This window comes from Eumetopias jubatus, unplaced genomic scaffold (genome assembly GCF_037043125.1).
Source record: "Eumetopias jubatus isolate StellerSeaLion01/CBP00866 unplaced genomic scaffold, mEumJub1_p1.0 scaffold_8, whole genome shotgun sequence".
Lineage (NCBI taxonomy): Eukaryota > Metazoa > Chordata > Mammalia > Carnivora > Otariidae > Eumetopias > Eumetopias jubatus.
In genome coordinates this window covers 112,253,229-112,275,930 of record NW_028274814.1, presented here as the reverse complement: position 1 = coordinate 112,275,930, position 22,702 = coordinate 112,253,229, and the positions used below count along the sequence as shown (strand labels likewise).

At 35.9% G+C, this 22,702-nt stretch overlaps 1 protein-coding gene across 3 annotated transcripts in view; it reads left to right on the top strand.

Annotated features, from left to right (window-relative positions):
• ATP2B1 (ATPase plasma membrane Ca2+ transporting 1) overlaps positions 1 to 21,952 on the top strand; it is a 122,835-nt gene extending 100,883 nt beyond the window's left edge. For 2 of the 3 annotated variants that reach the window (XM_028105390.2, XM_028105391.2), the window contains exons 16-21: positions 5,893 to 6,084; positions 6,330 to 6,543; positions 6,991 to 7,202; positions 10,896 to 11,003; positions 12,929 to 13,111; positions 18,673 to 21,952. In XM_028105390.2, coding sequence (XP_027961191.1) covers positions 5,893 to 6,084; positions 6,330 to 6,543; positions 6,991 to 7,202; positions 10,896 to 11,003; positions 12,929 to 13,111; positions 18,673 to 18,984 — 1,221 coding nt within the window. In that variant the 3' untranslated portion in view covers positions 18,985 to 21,952. Of the gene's footprint in view, positions 1 to 5,892; positions 6,085 to 6,329; positions 6,544 to 6,990; positions 7,203 to 10,895; positions 11,004 to 12,928; positions 13,112 to 13,517; positions 13,632 to 18,672 lie in introns of all 3 variants that reach the window. The other variant, XM_028105393.2, reaches the window with a different exon arrangement.
• The last annotated feature ends 750 nt before the right edge of the window (positions 21,953 to 22,702 follow it).

Genomic DNA, 22,702 nt, shown 5'->3' with positions numbered 1-22,702 from the left:
CTGTTAAGATTAACTGAATGTCATCATTTCATATATAATAGCTATGATCCTTTTTTGATGGGAAAAAATCTACCCCCCAGTCTTCAATTTAGATTTTTATTATTTAAAGTGCTAGAAAATTTCAGCATTTCATTATTATATTCTTATACTCTAGCCATAGTACTGATGGAGTATTTACTATAAAATTGGTACCATGAAATACAGATGCTACATAAATGTTTAATGATTGAAATTAGGTTGTTTTATATCTCTGAATCGATTTCTTGTAGCCTTTCAGTGTTTGACTGAATATTCAGTGCCATAGAAAACTTAAGTATTCTGTTTAATTTTAACTTAATTTTTTAAAAAGATTTTATTGATTTGACAGAGAGATAGCAAGAGAGGGAACACAAGCAGGGGGAGTGGGAGAGGGAGAAGCAGCCTTCCCGTGGAGCACGGAGCCCGATGCGGGCCTCGAACCCAGGACCCTGGGATCATGACCTGAGCCAAAGGCAGACACTTAACGACTGAGCCACCCAGGCACCCCATAACTTAATTTTTTGAAAATACAGGTCCGTAATCACAGTTCTCGAATCTAAAAATCTGAAAACTGAAATTTCTTTCCTAAATTTGCAGTAGACTCATTTGACTCCAAAACTTAATTCTGAACGGATGTGAGGAAGTTACTTGTCCCACTTAACATGAACAGTCATAACCATTGTATAGATATTAATATGTTTTTATGGGGTGCTAACCCCCTCTGGGAAAATTTGTGATAGAAGATAAGTGCCTCATCTTTCTAAAATGTGGGATACTTGAATTCTGAAACATAGTCTGGCCCACAGGTTTCAGATACAAGAATGTGTACCAGTGTTTATTTGTATAATTTGTCCCCCTCATATTGTGCTGTTAAAGTAGGGGTTTAGCAGAACCATCACCATGGTGGCAGCTTTTCAGCAGGCATGAGAGGGGTGGAAAGAGGAAATTATGCAGTGAAGTGCTCTCAGCCAATAGCTGTGAACCCATAGATCCCCACCCTGCACTCTTCCAGACTCATTACGGTTAGCACACTTGTCTGAACTTCTGAAAACTTGTGAAAAGTAGCCGAAGGGAGAAGGAATATTTAAGTCCTGTTCCTTTGGCTGTGGGCAAATAGGATCATTATTCACTGTAGGGACACAAGATCACTCTGCTGCTCCTGAGGATTTCTTCGGGACAGCTGACCAGGAAGGCATTTACTTACAATGCATTTTAAAAAATAAAAGGCTTTCTTCCCAAAACTTCAGTGTTGCTAAGGGCTTTCAATACACACAGGTAAATATAGTATTAAAAATAGAAACACAGTACAGCGGCTGCTTTGTTTCATTTTTAAGCCCTGAAGGTTTTAGGCCCATTGTACCTCCTTTTTTTAAGGTAGCACATCAAAAATCTAAATCTATTTTAAAAGACAAAGAATGACTTAAATTTCAAAGCACTTTTGTTCAGTCAAGCTTGAGTTTACTTTGTGTATTTATTCAGTTTTCCAATTTCATATTTGAAAAGACAAATTATTTGGCTTGAGTTTTTAATAGATACAAGAAATTGCTGTTGATAAGTCATTGTTAAATTTGTCTTATTTGCAGGCAGAAATAACATTTTAGAATATACTATCTATATATTCTCTCTCTATATATGTGTGTGTTCTCTATATATGTGTGTGTATTTACACTCTATATATTTAGAAAAGTCAACATTAAAATAAAATTTTCAACAGTAAAATAAGATTTACAAAAGGACTCTAAGCACATTACTAGCTTGTGAAGAGGTCTGGCTTTATCTCTATGTGGCCACTCTACATAGATTCCTTTTGATTGCAAGCCTCCATGGTAAATTTAAAATATGATTATATATTTTATTATATTGTTCTTACCAAAATTGAGCAAAGCATAACATACAGATATTTCTGTCTTCAAAGCCTGAATGCCATGATGGGTTTCTATAACCAAATATATCTTTGGTAATAAAATCTTCCCTAAGGTAATTAAAATACTGTCTTTTTAAACTTCGGATTAATAAAGGATTTGTTTGTTTATTCTCCAAACCTTTAGAAGCTGCTTTCAGTATTCTGCCCAGAAACATTAGAAGTGAGTAGTTATCTCCTAAAGGTTCAGCACACAGGGAAATAAATAAATCAGAGCATAGTGGCAGCCAGTGAAGGACTAAACACAACACAAGGTGTGCATCCAGGCAGAAGACTCTGCCTGGAGAGACTGGGAAAGGTTTTCTGAAAGGAGTGCCATTTGAGTTGAGGGAGAGAAGAGGAGGTGGAGAAGTACAGCGCAGGGACCCTCTTGAGCTGTAAGAAGTTGAGCTTGTCTAGAAGAGGGTGTGCTCTTGGAGGAGAATGGGCTATGAAACAGGAGGACTGACCGGCGGCACCTGCAAAGGGCCTTGAATACTGAGATAAGGAATTTGTTCTTTCATCCAGTAGGTCAGCCCTTCCCAAGCAGACCGATGGAGTAGAATAAGTTTGGAGATTCACAAGCAAGGCAGCACGTGACTCAGAGAAGCTCATAAAAAAGCTATTTAACTTTTTCTGATGGAAGTTCCCCAAACTTACTTGATGGTGGAACTCATTTTTATTTGGACACCGATTAACATCCCAAAATTACTTTTTAAATTTTGAAGGATTTTGAACAAGGGAGTGATGAGATTTGCATTTGAAGAAGACAGGGAATGATTAGAGGCAGGAAAACCTTGAGGCTTAGATGTGTTAAATATGTTGCACATTAAAAGTAAAATATTCCGATTAGAAGCTAGAGGCTAAAATTTTAAATTAAGATTGTTCCCTCATTGAATATTTTTTGAGAAAAACTTGATTTGAACTTTGTTTTTGTGTTTATCAAAACAGTAAATGCATTTAAAAAGGTCATTTTATAAGACTTTTTAAGTCCCGTACCACAAATTACTTCTCCCAGCTCATTTTTTTGACAAAAGGAAACCAACTGTTTTAGCTGTTTGTTTCCCCTAATTGTTTGCCTCCATATATCTAAATGACATGATGGTGCTTTTTTATTTGTTAACTATAAAGCACTTGCTACTGACTTCTCACTGAGGAAGATTAGGATTTTTACGGGCTCACTGGGCACACACCACTGTCACCTCCATAATGCGTACTGCACACAACCTGTTCTGTCATTTTCCCCCGAGAATTAGATCATAATTTCGGATAGACCAGTATACAGTCCTTACAGGGACTGTAAAAGCTGTTCTAAGCTGAGCTGTGTAGTCTGCCATCATGAGTCTTACTTCCTTGAACAACTTTTTGTATTCCCTATAAATTGTCTTTTTCATTCCCTTTTTAAATCTATTTTTTATTTTAAACCTATTTTTTTTTCAATGTGTTCACTTTTGTGCTTAGTTTTTCTAGGTACTTAACACGAATTCATCACCAAATTCTCCATTCTTTACATCCGAATCATCTGGCACTTTTACATTTTTACCTTAGAAATACCTCTTCCAGACCTTCCAGCAAGCTTGAGTGTGTGTGGACTCTGCCAGGCCTGCTACCCAGCTGTCTTGTTGTTCTCCATACCTGAGGATTTCCCTTTCCTCTCTCATGTCAGACCTGGTATTTCCTGGACTCGATGTCATTGTCTGTTTTGATGTACTCCCTCATGGAGTAACGCTATCTTCTCCAATAGCTTTCTAAGAAAAGTTTGAGAATTAAACTTTTTCATAACTTTTATGACTGAAATCTCCACCCCCTCTTCTCTTGATTCTTAATCTGACTTGGTATAAAAGTCTCATTTGAAAATCAATTTTTCACTGAAAATTTTGAATTCATTCCTTCATTATTGTTACGTACCATTCTGAATTTTGAACCGTGTGTGTGTGTGTGTGTGTGTGTGTGTGTGTGTGTGTGTGTGTGTGTTTTCCCTCTTTCCAGAGATCTATGTGTCTTTCCTTAGTTTCCAGTCTTCTGAAATGTAATGATGTTTTTTCATAGAACAACTCTCTACTATGAAATAAACTCATATTCTTCAATTTTGTGAAATTTTTTTATACTAGTCTTATTTTGTCTCCACCATTTCTTCTTTTGGAACACCCACCCCCGAGTTCTTGAACTGCTTGGACTTACTATCTTTTCTCTTTTTTTCCAGCTTACCATAACCTTTGTCATCTTGCTTTATTTTCAGGAACATTTCCTCAGTTTCTGTTTTGTTTTTGTTTTTTTTTAATTTCTGTGATCATATATTTTAATTTCCAAGAGTTATTTTTGGATCTCTAACTTTTTTGTTCTTGTTTTTTAGCATTCTATCCATGTTTCATTGATGTACCTGTTACCGCTCTAAGGATTTGACTTTTTAGAATAACCTTCGTCTCTGTAAGAGTTTGTGTCTCCATTTGCCTTTTTTTTTTTTTTTTCCAATTTGCCTTTTGGTTTAGTCTTTCCTCAGATGTCAGGTGATTGATTCTTGGTTGTGTCTGCATATTTACTTCTGGAAAGCTGGAAAGCCTTGGGCCTTTGGGTGGGATTTGTCAACCAGAAGCTTCTCAGTAAAGTGATCTGGCTTGGCTATTTCACTTGCTTAGTGTACCTTGAATTGCAGTATTTTCAGCTCTTTTCTCTTCAGATGATTGGATTTCCCAGAAAAGAATCTTCAAATCTGCTACCTAGAGGGCACTCCTGAATACTGGTGTTTTGGGAAACAAGGAGAGAAAGAAGGTGGTGGTCTCAACGCTCATTAAGCAGAGTTACTCTTAACCCCTTTTTTCAGTGTAGCACTCCTATACTGAGCAGTGCTTGGTATTCCCCAGTTTGGACCCTCTTTGTCATACTCAGTCTGATAAATTATCAGGCTGTCTTCTGCCAGGTCAGAGGGCATGCCAAATTGCCACTTGGCTGCATGGACTTGGGAAGGGGCCTTGAGGATCTAGCTGCCTTTTCTTTTAATTTTGTTATTAACCTACAACACCCGTACAGAAAAGTGCCTACGACATAAATGTACAACTGAATGGATTATCACAAGTGAGCAGACCTGTTCTATGCGAGGCAAGAAATAGATTATTACCTGTACCCACAGATGCTTCAATCACATTGTCTTCTAAACATTGCCCTGTCTCTCTGTAAAGATAACTAGTATTCTGAAGATTACTTTTGTCTGTTTCCAAACTGTGAACATAAGAATCTTACATATTCTGAGTCCCGCATCCTTTATTCATCATTATGCTTATGAGATTTGTCTGTGTTGTTGTATATCACTGTAGTTCAGTCATTTGTATTAATCTACAACTTATTAATCCATCCCATTCTACTCTTGATGGACATAGTTGTTTTTAGTTTGGACCTTCTAGGTACTTCTTTAGTGTCTCTGGTACACTATCAAGAAATCCTTCTGTTTTCATTCACATCTTTACCCCTCCTTCCAGTGCTGCCAAGTACTGAGCCTTATGTAGGAGAGTCTGAGCCTTATGTAGGAGAGTCTGTTGTGCAAAAAAACTTAATTCTCTCTTCTCCCTCCTACTGGCTTAGGATTCAGCTTTCTGGGGTCTGCCAGCCTACTTGCTATTTTGTTATCTCCTCTCCAGCCTCTTAAGATTTCCTTGCAGTATCTCCTTTCCCATTAACTTTGATTCTGTGAGTTTTTATTTTAATATATCTTTTTGTGTGACTTTTGGGGAGGAACTTGGGTTATGCCTGTATGCATTCCTCCTTTTTTTTAAATCCAATTTGAACTTTATACCTTATTCTTTGATTTTTGCTTAGGTGGAATCTGAGATATTGTAGAATAACTATTACCTTCTTTTAAAGTACATTTAAGTAGTCATTCAGTATAATGGTAAATTTTGGTTTATCGTAGACTATCCTTTCGGATACTTGAAAGTTATATTTTAAACGTTTAGTCTAATTCACAGAATTTTTTGTATTAGGGTATCGCTGGAACTGACGTAGCTAAAGAAGCATCCGACATCATTCTCACAGATGACAACTTCACAAGCATTGTTAAAGCAGTTATGTGGGGACGAAATGTCTATGACAGCATCTCCAAATTTCTTCAGTTCCAGCTCACTGTTAATGTGGTAGCAGTGATAGTTGCTTTCACGGGCGCCTGTATTACTCAAGTAGGTTCACAGTTTTGTTTTGTTTTTTATTAAAACGTGTTTGTTTTAAAGCAGAAATGTGTGTCTAATCTACCATTTTAAAGTACTTAAATATTTGAATAACCTGAAGCTTAATATTGTAGGTTAATTAATATGAAAATGTAATCCTGTTCTGTTCTTTGAGTTTTTAAATACAAAGGGCTTCCTGAGAATTGCTGAGTCCCTGAATAGTTGTGAATGTCTATTAGGAAACCTATCTTTTCTAGGATTCACCGCTTAAGGCTGTGCAGATGCTGTGGGTAAACCTCATAATGGATACGCTCGCTTCCCTGGCTCTGGCAACTGAACCCCCCACTGAATCTCTCTTGCTTCGGAAGCCTTATGGTAGAAATAAGCCTCTCATCTCACGCACGATGATGAAGAATATTTTGGGTCATGCATTCTATCAACTTGTAGTAGTCTTTACACTCTTATTTGCTGGTAAGAATTCAATGCCTGATAAAGCTTCGGTTGTTTTTGTTCCAAGCTAATCTCAGATGTTCTAATGTTGCCAATTCTTCAAGAACATAAGTTGTTCTGTTTCTCACTGCCCATTTGTCTTTACTTTCTCCTCTTTGTCAGTGGATGTTGCTAGGGAAGCACTGTGATAGATAGTGGGAGGAAGTAAATAAAGAGTCCTGATTTTTTTTTTTTTTTTTTTTGTCTGAGCTCTGCCACTAACTTAGATATCGTAATTTTGGGGCTTCAGTGTCCACATCTATAAACAAGAGAGTTGTACTAGATAACTCCAGGTTTCTTCCAACTTTTCCTGTGCTGTCAGTCGAGATCAAATAAAGGTCTGGCTGGGTTGTATAATTGCATACTTTTCTTGAAATGTTAAATTATTTTGTATGATAATTACAAAGTAGTAATTTTTCATTCTTTCAGGAGAAAAGTTTTTTGATATTGATAGTGGAAGAAATGCACCTTTGCATGCTCCTCCTTCGGAACATTATACTATTGTTTTTAATACCTTTGTGCTGATGCAACTTTTCAACGAAATAAATGCCCGGAAAATTCACGGTGAAAGAAATGTGTTCGAAGGAATCTTTAATAATGCCATCTTCTGCACAATTGTTTTAGGCACTTTTGTGGTACAGGTGGGTAATTGGAAAAGATAGTTTCAAATTTGATGATCATGTGGGAGATATTAGATAAACAGTTACCTTATTCCAGAAATTGTTTGCTGCATGTGTAGGACTTCTGTGTATTAGCTTAATGACACGTAAAGAAAGAGTTTTAAATACCACATGTCAAGTGAAAATGTACTCTATCCTGAAATTCCACATATGAGCAGAGTGTATTAAGCTAATAGTATTTTAATTGCACTACTGATTCTGTGGTTGTGATACTTTACGCATAATCTGCTACCGATTGTTCATTCTATATCATTATCAAAACTTATAATTTTAATGTTATTTAAGGTAAATCTTACTGTTTAGCAGTTTCTAGTCTAGCTAGAGTGATCACTTAATGGCTTCGAGCAATTGGTAGTTAATTGTATGTCTACGGTTAAGTTTATTAAATAATAGTACTTGAAATGAATATTCTAAAATTCGTGTGATTCTGAATGCTGCTTCCTGAGTTGGTACATGCCAGTTTTTGATTTTGTAATACAGTTGACTCTTGAACAACACAGGGAATGGGGCATCAACCCCTACACTCTCCTCACCCCAATCCACCCCTGCACAGTCGAAAATCTGAGTATAACTTTTGAACTCCCCTAAAACTCTTAATAGTCTACTCTAGACCAGAAGCCTTACGAATAACATAAATAGTCCACACATATTTTGCAAGTTATATATATAATTCTTACAATAATGTAAGCTAGAGAAAAAGTGTTACTAAGAAATCATAAGGAGAAAATACATTTACGGTACTGTACTGTGTTTACTGAAAAAAATGTGTAAGTGGACTTGTGCAGTTCAAATCGTGGTGTTCAAGAGTCACCTGTCCCGTCAAAACAAGATTAAACTGAGCTTTTTCAACAGAGGAATCAGACAGTGATGGGGCTCGGTTCAAAATGAAGACTGAAGAATTTTAAACAGTTTATTCAGCCATAGCTTGTGTACTCTAGGTACAAACCCTAGACTTAATTGTTTCTGTAATAATTGTTTCTGTTTCAGCTTTCAATTTCATAAACTTTAGGAGAAATGTTGCTTACTTCCAACAAGTGTTTTCTGGAAGTATTTTATTCAGGTTTATAAAAAAGCATCATTCATGATATGTTAAAATTTTAGCTTTTACTTGCTATAAAATTGGATTTATGTTTTTAATATATGAGGACTGCAGAAAACAACTGCCTCTCTGTCTATCAAACAAATCTGGTAACTTGGTTCCCAGCAAAAATTGATCTACCCAAAACAGTTTAATGGGAGGTGTCATTCTTCAGTGCCTTATAAATAAGCCAGTACTACTCAAAGTGTGGTCTGTGGACCAGCTACTGGTCCATTTATTACAAGTCCATGGTGAGATAAGGAGCATGTGTCGGAATATAAATCAACAGCTTCATTAATCACACTGTGTTTCAAGGGAGGGTTTTTTGTATTGTTGCTGGGGGTGTGTGTTTGTAGTAGTAGGAGTGATACTGCCATGCAAACATGCATCAATTTATACTCTAGTGCCTATTCCTTATCTACTTATCATGGAGCAGCGCTTTGAATAGCACTTTTGTAGACAGTTTCAGCTGGGTAGGAAAACATGGCCCTTGATTTACACATATCTCATTCTGTTTGTTTCTAAAACAGTCTAGCCAAAGTATTGATTATAGAGCAGAGGTACCTGAAGGGAGGGCTTCACGTTATAAGTTGTATTAAATTTAATTTCTGTCTCTTTCATTTACTAGCTGATTTTTCTTCTTACCTTTTTTTGTTTTGTTTTTGGACAGATCATGAAGTACATAATAATCCTTAATTCTTTGTAAATATTTTACCTCTCTTCTACTTGGTAGCAGTTAACACAGAATCGGTGTTTTCCCAAAATAATGTTTCATGAAACATTGATTCCTTCAGTTGCTCTTACATCCTCAGATAAGTATAGGAAGTACTGCCTATGTTACTACCTCTTGGAGTTTCTTAAAGCAGCATAACATTATAGTTACAAGTATAAACTTAGGAGTCAGCCATCATGGGGTCATATCATTGTGTGACTCTGACAAGCTGCAATTTCTTCATCTGTGAAATGGGGATGATAATATGAGGTCACATCACAGAATTACTGAAGCATTAAGAGAGACCATGCACGTGAAACTCTGAGCTTACTCCCTGAAAGGGAAATACTCAAATGCCGGCTGCCTTTTTTTTCCTTTTCTTTCTTTATTTTTTTAATTAACAGCTCAAAGGCTTTGGGAAATCCTACAGTTAAGAAACTTGTTGGACTCTGTTTAATACAGCTACTTCTCAATTTTAGAAGATAGCGCCTAATTCAAGCCTCCCTCAGCACACGTTTTGGAAATGCATCTGTGCCCAGTTACACAATTCTGTAGTATCATGTTGATCTAAGGTATATATTAAAGAGTATGTGGAAACTTAGTCTCTTTTTCTTAGAGGTAAATGCCACAAGTAATTAGACAGTTTATTCCTTACAACTCTAAAATGCAAGATGATTTTTTCTTACAAAACTGAATCACTCCAATCATATTAATCATGGATTATTTGCCTAGCATCTTAATATATGCCTTTCATGTCCTTATTATACCAAAAGATAAAGGTTAAATTTAAAAAAAAAAAAAGGAAAACACTCACAGAAATAAATGTTTGAGCTTTCATGCTTGTTTTCTTGGTTTACCAAAGAAAATTATTTTAATTTGATACCTCTATTAAAATCAAAGCAAAACTGCCAAATTAGTTATAATTGACTGGTTGGGTTACTGAAAAACAGTTGGGACTCCATCTGTACAAGTGTACAAATAATCTTGACTTTGAAGAACAGTGGAAATGACAAATACATATCACTTGAATTTGAAATCTAGTACAGCTACAAAGAACGAAGTTCATACCTTAAGAAGTTTTAAAATGTTGATACCAAATTGATTCTCTTCAACTTCAGTATTAGGCAGCTACTGACTGCCATATCCAAGAGAAGTCTGTCAGACTCACAAGAAGGTGAATATTGATATTTCTTAATATTCCTATGTACGGTTTTAGGTCCTTGAAAGTAAGGAGAGAAGCATAAGCACTGTATTAAGGATTTCATCTCTGCTGGTCATTGGTCTTCTTTCTATTTATAAGGGAGAGCACATTTCTGAGGGTATACCACCTAAGTAGCACCGTATCTCATAGAACTTTGCAAATTGCTTGTCCTCTCTTACCATTCATATTTGTCCTGACATCTAAATGTGAATTAAGAATGAACAGCTGTGTAGGAGGAAAACAAGAAAGATTGATATATTATCACGTTGACGTTTCATAATATATGGTATTTTCCACAAAAGTACAAGTCTTTCGTGGAAAGGCATAAATTATTCAGAGAATTATACTAAATACAAGGGAATATAGTTACTTGGATCATATTGGAAACAGTGTAAAGTTATCTTCCTGATCAGGAGAACTTTGTTTGTTTTTACTGAACATAATTTAAACATGAAATACATATGCATTTTAAATTTTAAGCAGAGATTTCAGTTTATTTTCATTTGTCTTATTTTCAGCTGTGACTATGATAATACACGTCACCATCAGGATAATCGTTATTCAGCTTGAGTTTTAAAGGATACAGATTTGGGTAATTTTTGAAGTGTATGAAATGTAAAGTTTAAAAGATTTAAATAAATTTACTCTTGATTATTCCTCCAGATAATAATTGTGCAGTTTGGTGGAAAACCTTTCAGTTGTTCAGAACTTTCAATAGAACAGTGGCTATGGTCAATATTCCTAGGAATGGGAACGTTACTCTGGGGCCAGGTAAAAAGCTCATCATTTTTTGTTCAAACCTAAAGTGATTTTTTTTTTTTTTAATTTCCAGTGTGTATTTTCCTTAATCAGTTCTGTTACTTAATTCTAAGTGGTTGCCGTTCTGGGTCAAGAAAGGGCATTCAGGGATATGGGGTTTTTTTAAATGTAGTATTTGTTCTCAAGTTATTGTTTGTGATGGTTATGCCTGTGTAATAAAACACTTTAAATTTCTTACGTAGTTTTTTAATTTGTTTTTTAGAACAAGCTTTACAACAGTTACTAAGAGGATGCATTTTTAACTGGTTAAGACGCTGGTATCTGTGTCTTTTGCTCTATGAACTATTTTAGCATTTTCAGAGTAAATATTTTTACAAAAATATTACAATATTACATACTTCAGATGTTTCATCATTTTATTATCTAATTTAATCCAAAATACAGCTAAGGAAAAAAAGCTCAAGTTTCAGTTCACTTAGAGAATGTTTCCGTAAAAAATAGTGGTATCTGGATAAATGAGCCACAAAATGACATTTTCAGTTCTTTGGATTGATTGGCTTTAACAATATATGTATAAAATACAATGCCTAAAAATGGGATATACTTCGTATTTGGCATAGGCAGCTGACTTACGAAGGCATGTCATTAGTTTAAAAAGATAACTGGTGACGGTGTGTGCATTGTGCACTTTAAGTCCGTTACCATTACTGAAAAAGTAACTGATAGTCTGTACTAATCATGAATCAGAGTTAACATATGTTATGATGTGCAGCCAGTGTGAGCTAATGTACTGTCGTTCTACAAGTCAGTCTAAGCAAACGTTCGTTCAGGTTTTACTGAAACTTAACTCAGTCTTTATGTGCCTTTATCTTACCTTTCTCTTAATTGTGTTTCTAGGTTCTGAGGTTTCTCTTCTTACTCCTGTTGCATGACTCATTAATAGAGATCTTCTTTTAAGTATTAGGATCCGTACTCGGGCCACCTTTCTTCATGATTACCGTTCTAGTTATTTCATAATGTTCCCTCGTAGGCAAAAGAGAACCCCAAAACCTCCCAGACCATCTGGCTAATTTCAGGAAGAGGAAATTCAGAACAGCCAGCATACCCAACGGGGATCAGCTCCTGGCTTTGGTTGACATTGTTGATTTTACGTGTGTCCTGGTAGAAGGAGCACTGATTCTGGTTGTCAGGAGACCTGTTCCACCTCTGTGAAATGCGGTGGTTGGACTAGAAGGTCTTTAAGCAGTTCTCATTCTGTGTGCTTATTTCCTCCTGATGAGCCTGACTTCCTGAAGGAATGGCTGTTAACATTTACAGTTTGATACATATTTATTACTATTTTTTGTCCTCTTTGTGTTTCCTGGGGCATCTGTTCCTGTTTGGTGTCATGACCAATCAGTATTAACCCAGTTTTAAAGAGTTTCATTTTGTAAAAACAAATAAATTTAATAAGCAGAAAAAACTATTTTCAGTTTAACCTTGACAATTTTTTGGATTTGGTATGTTTTTTTCTCATTGAACTCTTTCAGCACTAATGAAAAATGAACTTGTTTTGTATCCAAAAAGACCACCTGCCATTTTTGTTTTATTTTAAATAAATATAATTAATGTGAGTTTAAGTTAATATATATATCAGAGCATATTTGTGTGCTTTACTGTCTTGAATGTCTTACTTAAAATATGAAAGCTGTAATCAGGTTATTTCCCCTCAGGAAAACTTTTTACCATTCAAACTGAAATCTTTTCTGTAGTTGAGAAAAGAACCTATTTTGTTGTTGTTGCTCTGAGAAAGCAAGCCTGACGGACAGGATCTCATTGCCTCATTGGTGACAACAGTTGGCCACACTTCAGACCTCTTACACCTTTTGTATTACGGTTGATTGGTTTAATTTTACTCGGTTTTGATTTATTTCTAAGTTCTTTCCCCTGTGTTGTAGCTTATTTCAACAATTCCAACTAGCCGTTTAAAATTCCTAAAAGAAGCTGGTCATGGAACACAAAAGGAAGAAATCCCGGAGGAGGAGCTTGCGGAGGACGTGGAAGAGATTGACCATGCTGAAAGGGAGCTACGGCGCGGCCAGATCTTGTGGTTTAGAGGCCTGAACAGAATCCAGACGCAGGTATGGGCCTGGCAGAGAGGTACGAGCGGCCGGCGGTGGGCACGGCGGTGGGAGTGTGGGGGCCCAGGGCTCTGGGACCTGGGGAGGAGGTCTGAATGCGCTCCTTAACTTCCTTTCTAGCCTTCCCAACCCACAAAACTTACTCTTTTGAAAAATAATACTGGTGCCTGGAATGAGTGAAAGTTTTTAACTGATGGTGAAGGAATGTGTCTATATGCCCCTCAGCTCCTTTTCTCCTAGCTTCCCACCCCAACCTTCATCTCAAAATGCTACTCTTGCCTATTTATCTGCTCTGTAAAAAGTGCCTTTTTCTTTACTTTTTATATGTTTATAGTTGGGATGGTCCTTTCTCTTGTTCTCTCTCTCTCTTGCTGAGCAAGCTGTCACAATCTCTGATTCCTTGCAGATGGATGTAGTGAATGCTTTCCAGAGTGGAAGTTCCATTCAGGGGGCTCTAAGGCGGCAACCCTCCATCGCCAGCCAGCATCATGATGTAACAAATATTTCTACCCCTACACATGTAGTGTTTTCCTCTTCTACTGCTTCTACTACTGTGGGGTGTGAGTGTGTGTTCCTAAGTGCATGAAATTAACATTTCCTACTTCACACACCTAACGGTTCTCATTTTCTCCTTAATGTTTAAATTCATCGTTCAAGCTTTTCATAAAGCTTTCTTTTCGTAAAGTGGATTGAGACCTCAAAGTGTTGTCGTTGTTGTTGTTTTATTTCTTAGAGGGCTAGATAACAGGTCAAACAATTGCAGCCAAAGATGAGATAGGAAATCCGTGAGCTCGTCTCTGTGCTAACTCTGATAGTTAATATGGGGAATAAAATGGTAGCTTAGAATTTGTGAAACTACTATAAATTTTTGAGTATATGCCTTTCAACACGTTCATCCTGCATGGTTTCCAAAAGCATGTGATTTGAGAAACTGATCTAACAGAACTGAGAAATTACATTTTTAAAGCTAAAAATGAATCTAACATTTTGACTTTTATCTTGTTCAGTTGGCAAAGTTAAGTTGGTACCCTGAAGAAAAGATCTCAGTATATAGCCAGTTATTTGCCTTCTTAGCCTAGATTTTGTGGCCTTGCTTTGAATTTATTTACTTATTTATTTTTGAGAAGCGGTCCCTGTGTAAACTTAAAAGTTCTGTGGTATTTATGGTTTTTTTTTCTTCTGTCATAATTTCTATTAATTGACTAGAATAATATATCTTCTTTCAGGTTTTTAGTAAACGGCAAATTCCCCAAAAGCCTTTTAATCTCTTGTCATCCTTACTGTGCAATACAGTCTAGATTTCATGGTAGATTCTCAGAATATTGGAGGCAGTAAAGATAAAAACCCACCCCATCCCCCAAATCAGCTGGAATACCTCTGCTTTATCTTGTATTTGGGTAGAGACCCATCTTTTCCATTTGGTCCTCTGCCAGTTAAGGACTAGGAAACGAGAAAGCTGGAGAGAGGATGAACTGAAGAAGAAAACAATGCTATTTTAAGGAGGACTAAATTTACTCAGTGCCTGTTTGTTCACTGTTTGCTTAAGTAATTTTCATTTGTCATTTTTGACAGTGTTGTAGAACAGGCGGAACAGGAACCACTATCCCATTTTGCAGGTGTGAAAACTGGAAGTTTAAATGACTTGTCCATGGCTAATAAGCAGAGGCAGCATGATGTGTGGCAAAGAATAAACAAGTACTCTAAGGACAAAACAACTCTGTTAGGATGTTAAATTTACATACATGGACAGATAGGAATCTTCCTTTTAAAAATTACCGTGGTTCTGTACCTTACCCAAATGAAATGGTGTATGTAAATTGCCTGGCGTTATGCCTAGGACAGCTAACGTCCCAGTTACATCCCTCCCTCCCCGTATCTATGGATTTCACATCATTCCTGGCTCTTGAGGGCTTATTACCACTCATCCTTTCATCTCCTACTACTAATTAATGTTTCTTTAGTTGTGATCTGTAAACACTTGCAGAAGGCCTACCGTATGCCAAGGCTGTGCTAGAAGGTCCAGACTTGGCAGTCTAGTATAGGAACAAAAAAGTAGTTGCGAATTTCTACATGGTAATGAAACATGGACTATTACAACAGAATCTGTCACCCACTCTGGGAAGTCAGGAAGAATTACCCAAAGAAAGTAACTCCCAAGCTGACCTTTGGTAGGACATGTACCAGTTGAGGAAAGCAGGGCCTCAGTGATAGGCACTAAAAGTAGTAAAATGTCAGGTGTTGATGAAACTGGAGTGGACAGTAGGGGCAGGAGTCTCTGTATATCCTAAAAGAAGGATGCAAAATGAAACTTTATCCTGGAAGACTCCCTCAGAATTTTATATTTGAAAAATTTCAAACCAACAGACAAGTGGAAAGATTAGTACATGAATACCCTTCACCTGGATTTACCACTTCTTAATAGTTTATGATGTTTGCCTTATCTGTTTATATATATGTTTATATTAGTATATACATTTTTTCTGTACCATTTGAAAGTAATTGACAAAGATCCTGACATTTCATCTCTCAATACTTCAGCATGTACCTCCTAAAAATAAGTCTCCTATGTAATCATACTGTATTATCACATCCAAGAAATTTAACATTGATCTCATTCTATGGTATACAGTCCCTATTTGGATTTCTCCAGTTGCCCCCAAAATGTCCTATATTATAGCATTTTTGATCCATTTTCTCTACATTTATTTATTTATTTATGACATTGACTTTTTTTTTTTTTAAAAGAAACCAGGCCAGTTGTCTCATCCTCCATTATGGATCTCATTGTTTCCTCATGATTAGCTTCATGTTAAACTTTCTAGACAGATTTATCTCATGGGTGGTGTGTGTATTCATTTTTATTTCAGCAAAATTTTGAATAATTGACTCTTCATTTGGAGATTGTCCCATGACCTTCGGTATGCTGTCTTTACTCTATTTCTGTATAATTGTGTTCCAGACTTTACATTAAATCTCAGACCCACTGAAGGCCCCTCCTGACTCAGAATCTGCAGTTTAACAAGATCCCCAGGTGCTTTGCATGCACATTAAAGTGTGACAAGCCCTGACATGACATTGATACTTGTGAACTAACACTGTTTTAGATTTGCACATGTATTAACTCACTAATGAGTCTCCCATAACAACCCTAGAAGGTAGGTACCACTGTTATTTCCCATTTTATAGTTGAGGAAATTGGTTTGTCTTGGGTTCCTCAGCTAGCAGGTGACAGAGCTGGAATTCACACCCAGACCTTTAACCTCTGTCTTCCTCACTTCACCATGCTATACTCTTTTATAGAGCTAAGTGAGCAAGAAGTAAAGCAGCCTACTGCAGACAGGGCTTGGTAAATGCCGGAAGACAGCTTTGAGGAGAGATATTTTAATCCGTTTTAATCAGAACTGAGCATATGTTGTTCCAAATGGCAGAATTCCCTTCTTCTTAAGGCTGAACAATATTTCCTGTATGTAGGGACACCTGGGTTAACTCAGTCGGTAAAGCGTCTGCCTTCAGCTCAGGTGGTGATCCCCAGGGTCCTGGGATCAAGTCCTGCTTCGGGCTTTCTCAGCAGGGAGCCTGCTTCTCCCTCTGTGCTGCTCCCCCTGCTTGTGCATTCTCTCTGACAAATAAATAAAAATCTTAAAAAAAAAAAAAATTCCTTGTATGTATATATGCCACATTTTCTTTATCTGTTCATCTGTCAGTGGATACTTAATGTTGTCTCCCTATCTTGGCTATTTATAATGCTGCAAGGAATAAAGGAGTGCAGGTATATCTCCAAGATCCTGATTTTAGGGGCACCTGGGTGTCTCAGTCATTAAATGTCTGCCTTCGGCTCAGGTCATGATCCCAGGGTCCCGGGATCAAGCCCCGCTCAGTGGGAAGCCTGCTTCTCCCTCTCCCACTCCCCCTGCTTGTGTTCCCTCTCTCGCTGTGTCTCTCTCTGTCAAATAATAATAAATCTAAAAACAACAACAACAACAAAAAAAAAAACCTGATTTTAATCCTCTGGATAAATTCCCAGAAGTGGGAGTCTTAAAATAGTCAAACTCCTAGAAATGGAGAGTAGAATGGTGGTTAGGTAGGGGTAGAGAGAAATGGGGAAATGTTTATGAGGGGGTACAAAGTTTCAGTTCATGCAAGACCAGTAAGTTCTGGAGATGTAATACATAGCATGGTGACTTTAGGTAACAATACTGTACTTATATACCTGAAATTTGCTAAGAGGTTGGATTCCTAATTATTATTACCACACACACACGGTGACAATGTGTAGTGATGGATTATGTTAATTAGCTCAACTGTCATGATTATTTTAGTGTGTATATCTGTATCAAATCATCAACTTGTACATCTTAGATATATACAATTAAAAGAGGTGGGTATAAATAAATGTTACCTTTTTAAAAAATACATTGAAATGTCCATTTGAAGAAATGTGTTCATTTTTTCATTATCATTCTTATGAGATGATTTTGATGACTATTTTTCTGGAATGTCAGTATTCGTGATTTCTCTTAACATTTATGATAAATGTCTTCATTACTAAACAGGATTCATTAGAATCAATGCAAAAGCAGACCTATGTTTGAATTGATACTGAGTAGATGCTCAACTATTTGGATTTTGTCCCTTTTTTTGTTTTGAAAGTCTGTATGACACTGGGTTAATAAGACCTAATGTCAATGTGTGCAGCAGTGTTTTTGCGTTAATTACCCATTAACCTCTTTTCATCTATACAGCAGACTTCTGTACGGGGGGGGGGGGCGAGTGGTTGGGCTATATGTTTAAGGGCAGAAATACCAAAAAACCTTGTGTTTTTGCAAAATTGTTGACAGAAGAATCCCAGAGGGTTTGGGTTTTTTGTTCTAAACCTGTTCTTCCCAGTGAACTGTAGTATATAAAGTGATTTAAGTTTTAATATTTGTAGAGAAAAACACTAATGCTTTATAGACAAATGGCATATACTCAAATATTTATAGCTGTTTAATGGCATTTTATAGATATTTATTTGGGTTTTGTCTTTTTTTATTTTTTAAGGGAATAGTGGGGTAGATGTGAGTTCATTGTGGCATTCAGCTTATATTTGCTTGGCTTTTTCATAGTTGGTGACACCCTAATTCCTAGCATGATAAATAGTAACCCTTTGTGCTTGACTTTGTTTAACTTACTTGAATTGTTTTCAAAAATTATACTTTTTTTTTATTTTAAAAATCAGCTAAAGCTTGTGTATGATCAAGTTTTTGTTTTGTTTGTTTTTGTTTTCTTAGGGAAAAAAGTCCTATAAAATGGCTATTAAATTTTTAGCCAGTGACAATGAGATTTTCTCAGTATTACTTTGAATTCTAACTCTTAATTCTTAGAGTATGTGGTTTTGTTGTTCTGTAGTGTCCTACTAAAATTATTCATTTTTTTTACAGTGTATTGCAAGTTCCACTGCATTACATGCAAATATGATTCACTCATACCTAGCTGTTTGTGGATTCAAACTCATAAATGAAACATTTTTAAATTAAGCTAATAGTATACTGACGTCTTTCTGTGTTTTCTGATATTTACAGATTCGAGTGGTGAATGCATTTCGTAGTTCTTTATATGAAGGGTTAGAAAAACCAGAATCAAGAAGTTCGATTCACAACTTTATGACACATCCTGAGTTTAGGATAGAAGATTCAGAGCCTCATATCCCCCTTATTGATGATACTGATGCTGAAGATGATGCTCCTACAAAACGTAACTCCAGTCCTCCACCCTCTCCCAACAAAAATAACAATGCTGTTGACAGCGGGATTCACCTTACCATAGAAATGAACAAGTCTGCTACCTCTTCATCCCCAGGAAGCCCACTACATAGTTTGGAAACATCACTCTGATTGTAAGCTGAATGTTAACACACTAGCTGCATTGTCAAGAAACAAATTGCAACTGGGTCTTTTCACATATTGTGATGGACAAGATCGTATTCTTGTCTTTGGACTTCAACAGAAGACACACTTGTACGAATGTAGATTTATTTTTTTAAAAAAAAAAAAAAAAGCAAAGCTTTCTGCCAGACTGAGGGTGCTTTTTGGGGGGTGGGAGAAATGAACTGACAGATAAACAGTAACTCAGCATATGCTGACCTGTGGATCATCAGTAGTACCTGAGAATGGTCCTGAACAGTGTGTTAGCAGAGCTTTAGTTTATCTCGGTCCTTGATGGGAGAGGGGGAGGAGTACAGCTACAGCTGGGCAAACAAGCAAAGAGCCCTGGATCATTGAATTGATGCTTTAATTTCTGCTGTTGGCTGTTAATAATTTGGATTATTTATGTTTATAAATGATACAGATCTGTTTACAAGGTTTGTAGATACTTTTTTTGTTCCTGTTCATAGATGGGAAGCTTCCTTATAACTGATGCAGAGAAAAATTAGTCCTTCAAATACTGCTGTATTTTCAGGAAAACAAAAAGGGGTGTTTCTATTGAAACTGTACTAAATTTTTGCCTACAATTTACCTTGTTAAATATTGTAGATAAATTGCTAATACTAATAGCCAAATAGATAACACTAATGCTTTGTTTAAAAAAACCAAAAAAACAAAACAAAAGAAAACAAAAAAACATGAGCAGTGGTGTTTAATGAAGTTATGGCATCTGTCCTAATTAGTTTCTTAAATACATTTACTACTTAATGGTTTTGAAACAACTGTTTAATTTTTAAAATTTTTGAAAACTTGCTAATAACCTTTGTTCAGAATTTAGTAGACTGTTTAATGTGGGACATCAACTACATAATGAAAGATGCTTGAAATGCTTTTGTTATTTCAGGCAAATCAAATTAAATCAAACTATCAAACTACAAGAGAACCTTAGTCCTTTTTGTTTTTGTCTAAACATGTTAGCTCAGTGATGTCTTGGTGAACTGTGAGTGAACTGTATTGATTTTTCTAATAAATCCTTAGAAACCTTCATACAGCATGAGGGCTGTTGGCATTTTGAAAAAGGTTAACAGGTGGAAGCATACATGTTTTCCTTTTGTTTTTCAAACTTGTTTGTAAACATAAATATGCCCTTTTATTAAATAAATATACAGCAATGTTTTTTTTAAAAAAATTTCAGCTTCTTAATTCTGCATATATAGTGCATCAGTCTGTTCTCTTTAACCACAATTGGAATAAATTTCAAGATGGTAACAGCCTCATGAAATACAGCTTTAATTCCCCTGGTGGTAAATATCTAATAGAATCACATTAAGAAAATCATTGTAATTTCACCATTTGACATAGTCTCCATAGAATTTGGTTTGTCTAAATAGTCTCACAGTCTAAAAAAATAATAATAATGATCACCATTATCTTTGATACATTTATTTTATTTGTAAGTGGCCAAATAACAAATTAGGTAAAATGAGATTATATGAAAAGGTGGAAACGGTCCTAAAATATGTATAATTAAATATAATAATTAACCATATGCTTTCGGAATGCCCATCTCTAAGACATTTGGGTTATTTACGTCTTTGTTTCTTTTGTCGAACTTCTCCCCTTTTTTGCCTCTGTCTTTACCTTTTAGGAACTGGGATTGTGTTAGGGCCCAGATTTCACCAGGTATACGATCCTCAGGCTGACATAAAGTTTACGAGGACTATGACATCTGAGCATGCTGACCTAGCAAAGACATGTTTAGTTGATGGTGCTTGATACTTTTGGTGGGTGGGGGGAAATCTTTTTCTCTCCATCAATCCTTTGCAGTAATCCTCTGCAAGTCTTAGAAACACATTGGCTCTGTCAGCATTTGTAATTGTACATTTATTCATCAGGTATTTATAGTGAATCATACTGTAAAAAGAGGTAGCATGATATGCTGGAAAGCATACGAGGCTAGGAGTCATGACCTGGTTTCTAGTCTTGGTTTTGCCATTAACGTGCTGCATGACCTTGGGAAAATCATTTACCCTAAATGAGGGTGGTGGACTAGACTATCTTGAAGAACCCTTTCAACTCTTAAAAATTGACCCTAGCAACTGGAGAAGCCTACAAGGCATAGGGAATAGAGAAAAGGGAAATGTTTTCAGTTTTCTTTTTTATTTTGGTTATGCTTAAATATGAATGTAATTTCCAAAAGATTTAGACGTGCATGTGCTTTGGAGGATTTGTATTGAGCTTTTACAGTATTCATTTTTCAACTCAAGGCAATGGCTTTTTACACCAACTCTAATCCATAAACGGGTCTTCTGACATCCATGAAGTAGTAGCAAGACATGCTTAGTGTGTATTTCTCTCTTTGAGACACTGTAATTTCTACCAGAAATTTCCAGAGCATTATGTAAGTAGAAAAAAATGCAAGCAAGCTGTTAAAAGATCTTGGATCCCATTATATAGTATGTATAGCTGAAATCAGCATCTGTAATTCAATCATTTTTTCTCTTTTATCCTCTAACCAAAAAATTGTTTAATTTTGCATCCCAAATGTTTTTAATCTTTGTATATTTTTTAAAAATCCTTTTCTCCTCATCATTGCCTTTTTTGTGGTTGTAAATAGACTTACTTGCACTTTGAAGATGAGTTACTCCTTGTCATCTTACAAATATGTGATATGGTAATTTTCATAACAGATGTCAGTTTTGAACCAAGAAATGGTGATTTGTTTATAAGAAAAAAAAAACTGGCTTCATTTCTGTGAAATTGCTCTTTGAAAATTTCTTTTTACACGTGTAAGCCAACTGAGATACCGTGATGGTGTTGATTTCTTTCAATGATGCTTACCATCTATTTTAGCCACTGAGCCTTTTATTATTTGTCTATTTGTAAAGTTTATTTGTCTTAACTCATTTAATAAATATACTGTTTATCTGTTTCTGAATGGGGACTGAACTTTTTGAATATTGAAATTGATCAGAGCATCATATTTTGGAATTACCTTTTTCTACTTGAAATTTTAAAAATCTGGTTGATGAAAATTCTGTAATGTACTTGAAATGTTATGGTTGTGTTACAGTGAATCAGTGTTCTAATATGCATGATCTTGCCCCTAGACCGAAAGTGGGTATATTGTCCTCACTCTCCTACCCATAGTCTTCGATCTGTACAGCAACTCTAGATCATTTCTACAGTCTTAAGAGCATGTAATCTTTCGGTCTTAGAAAAGATTAGTTTTTCACAATAACTGTTAGAACGTCTTTTTCATTAAATGATCCAAACTTGTCAATAGCAATTATCTGAACTCTGTGGTAACAAAATTAATCAAATTACCCTTAGTTGGTTTTTATAATAAATTATTAACATAAATTAGCAACTTTGTTGAAATACTGAACTTTAAGTGATTATGAATACCATATTTTTCCATTTAGTAAAAATTATTAGTAAATTATTGAGTCTATGTAAGTACCACATTTATGACATGAGAGATGTTTTCCATTTTATCAAGTTAGATTTTATATATATGTATTATGTATTAGGATTAAATTTTGAATGAAGTTCCCTTTGAAAATTAACTGAATAAGAAAGAGTTTCTGTAAGTCTTTGCTCATTGCCATTTTTCCTTCCCCATGTGTTCAGAGAACTGCCCCTATCACAGCTGCTGCTTTCTTCTAACCTCTGCCACTGTCCAGAC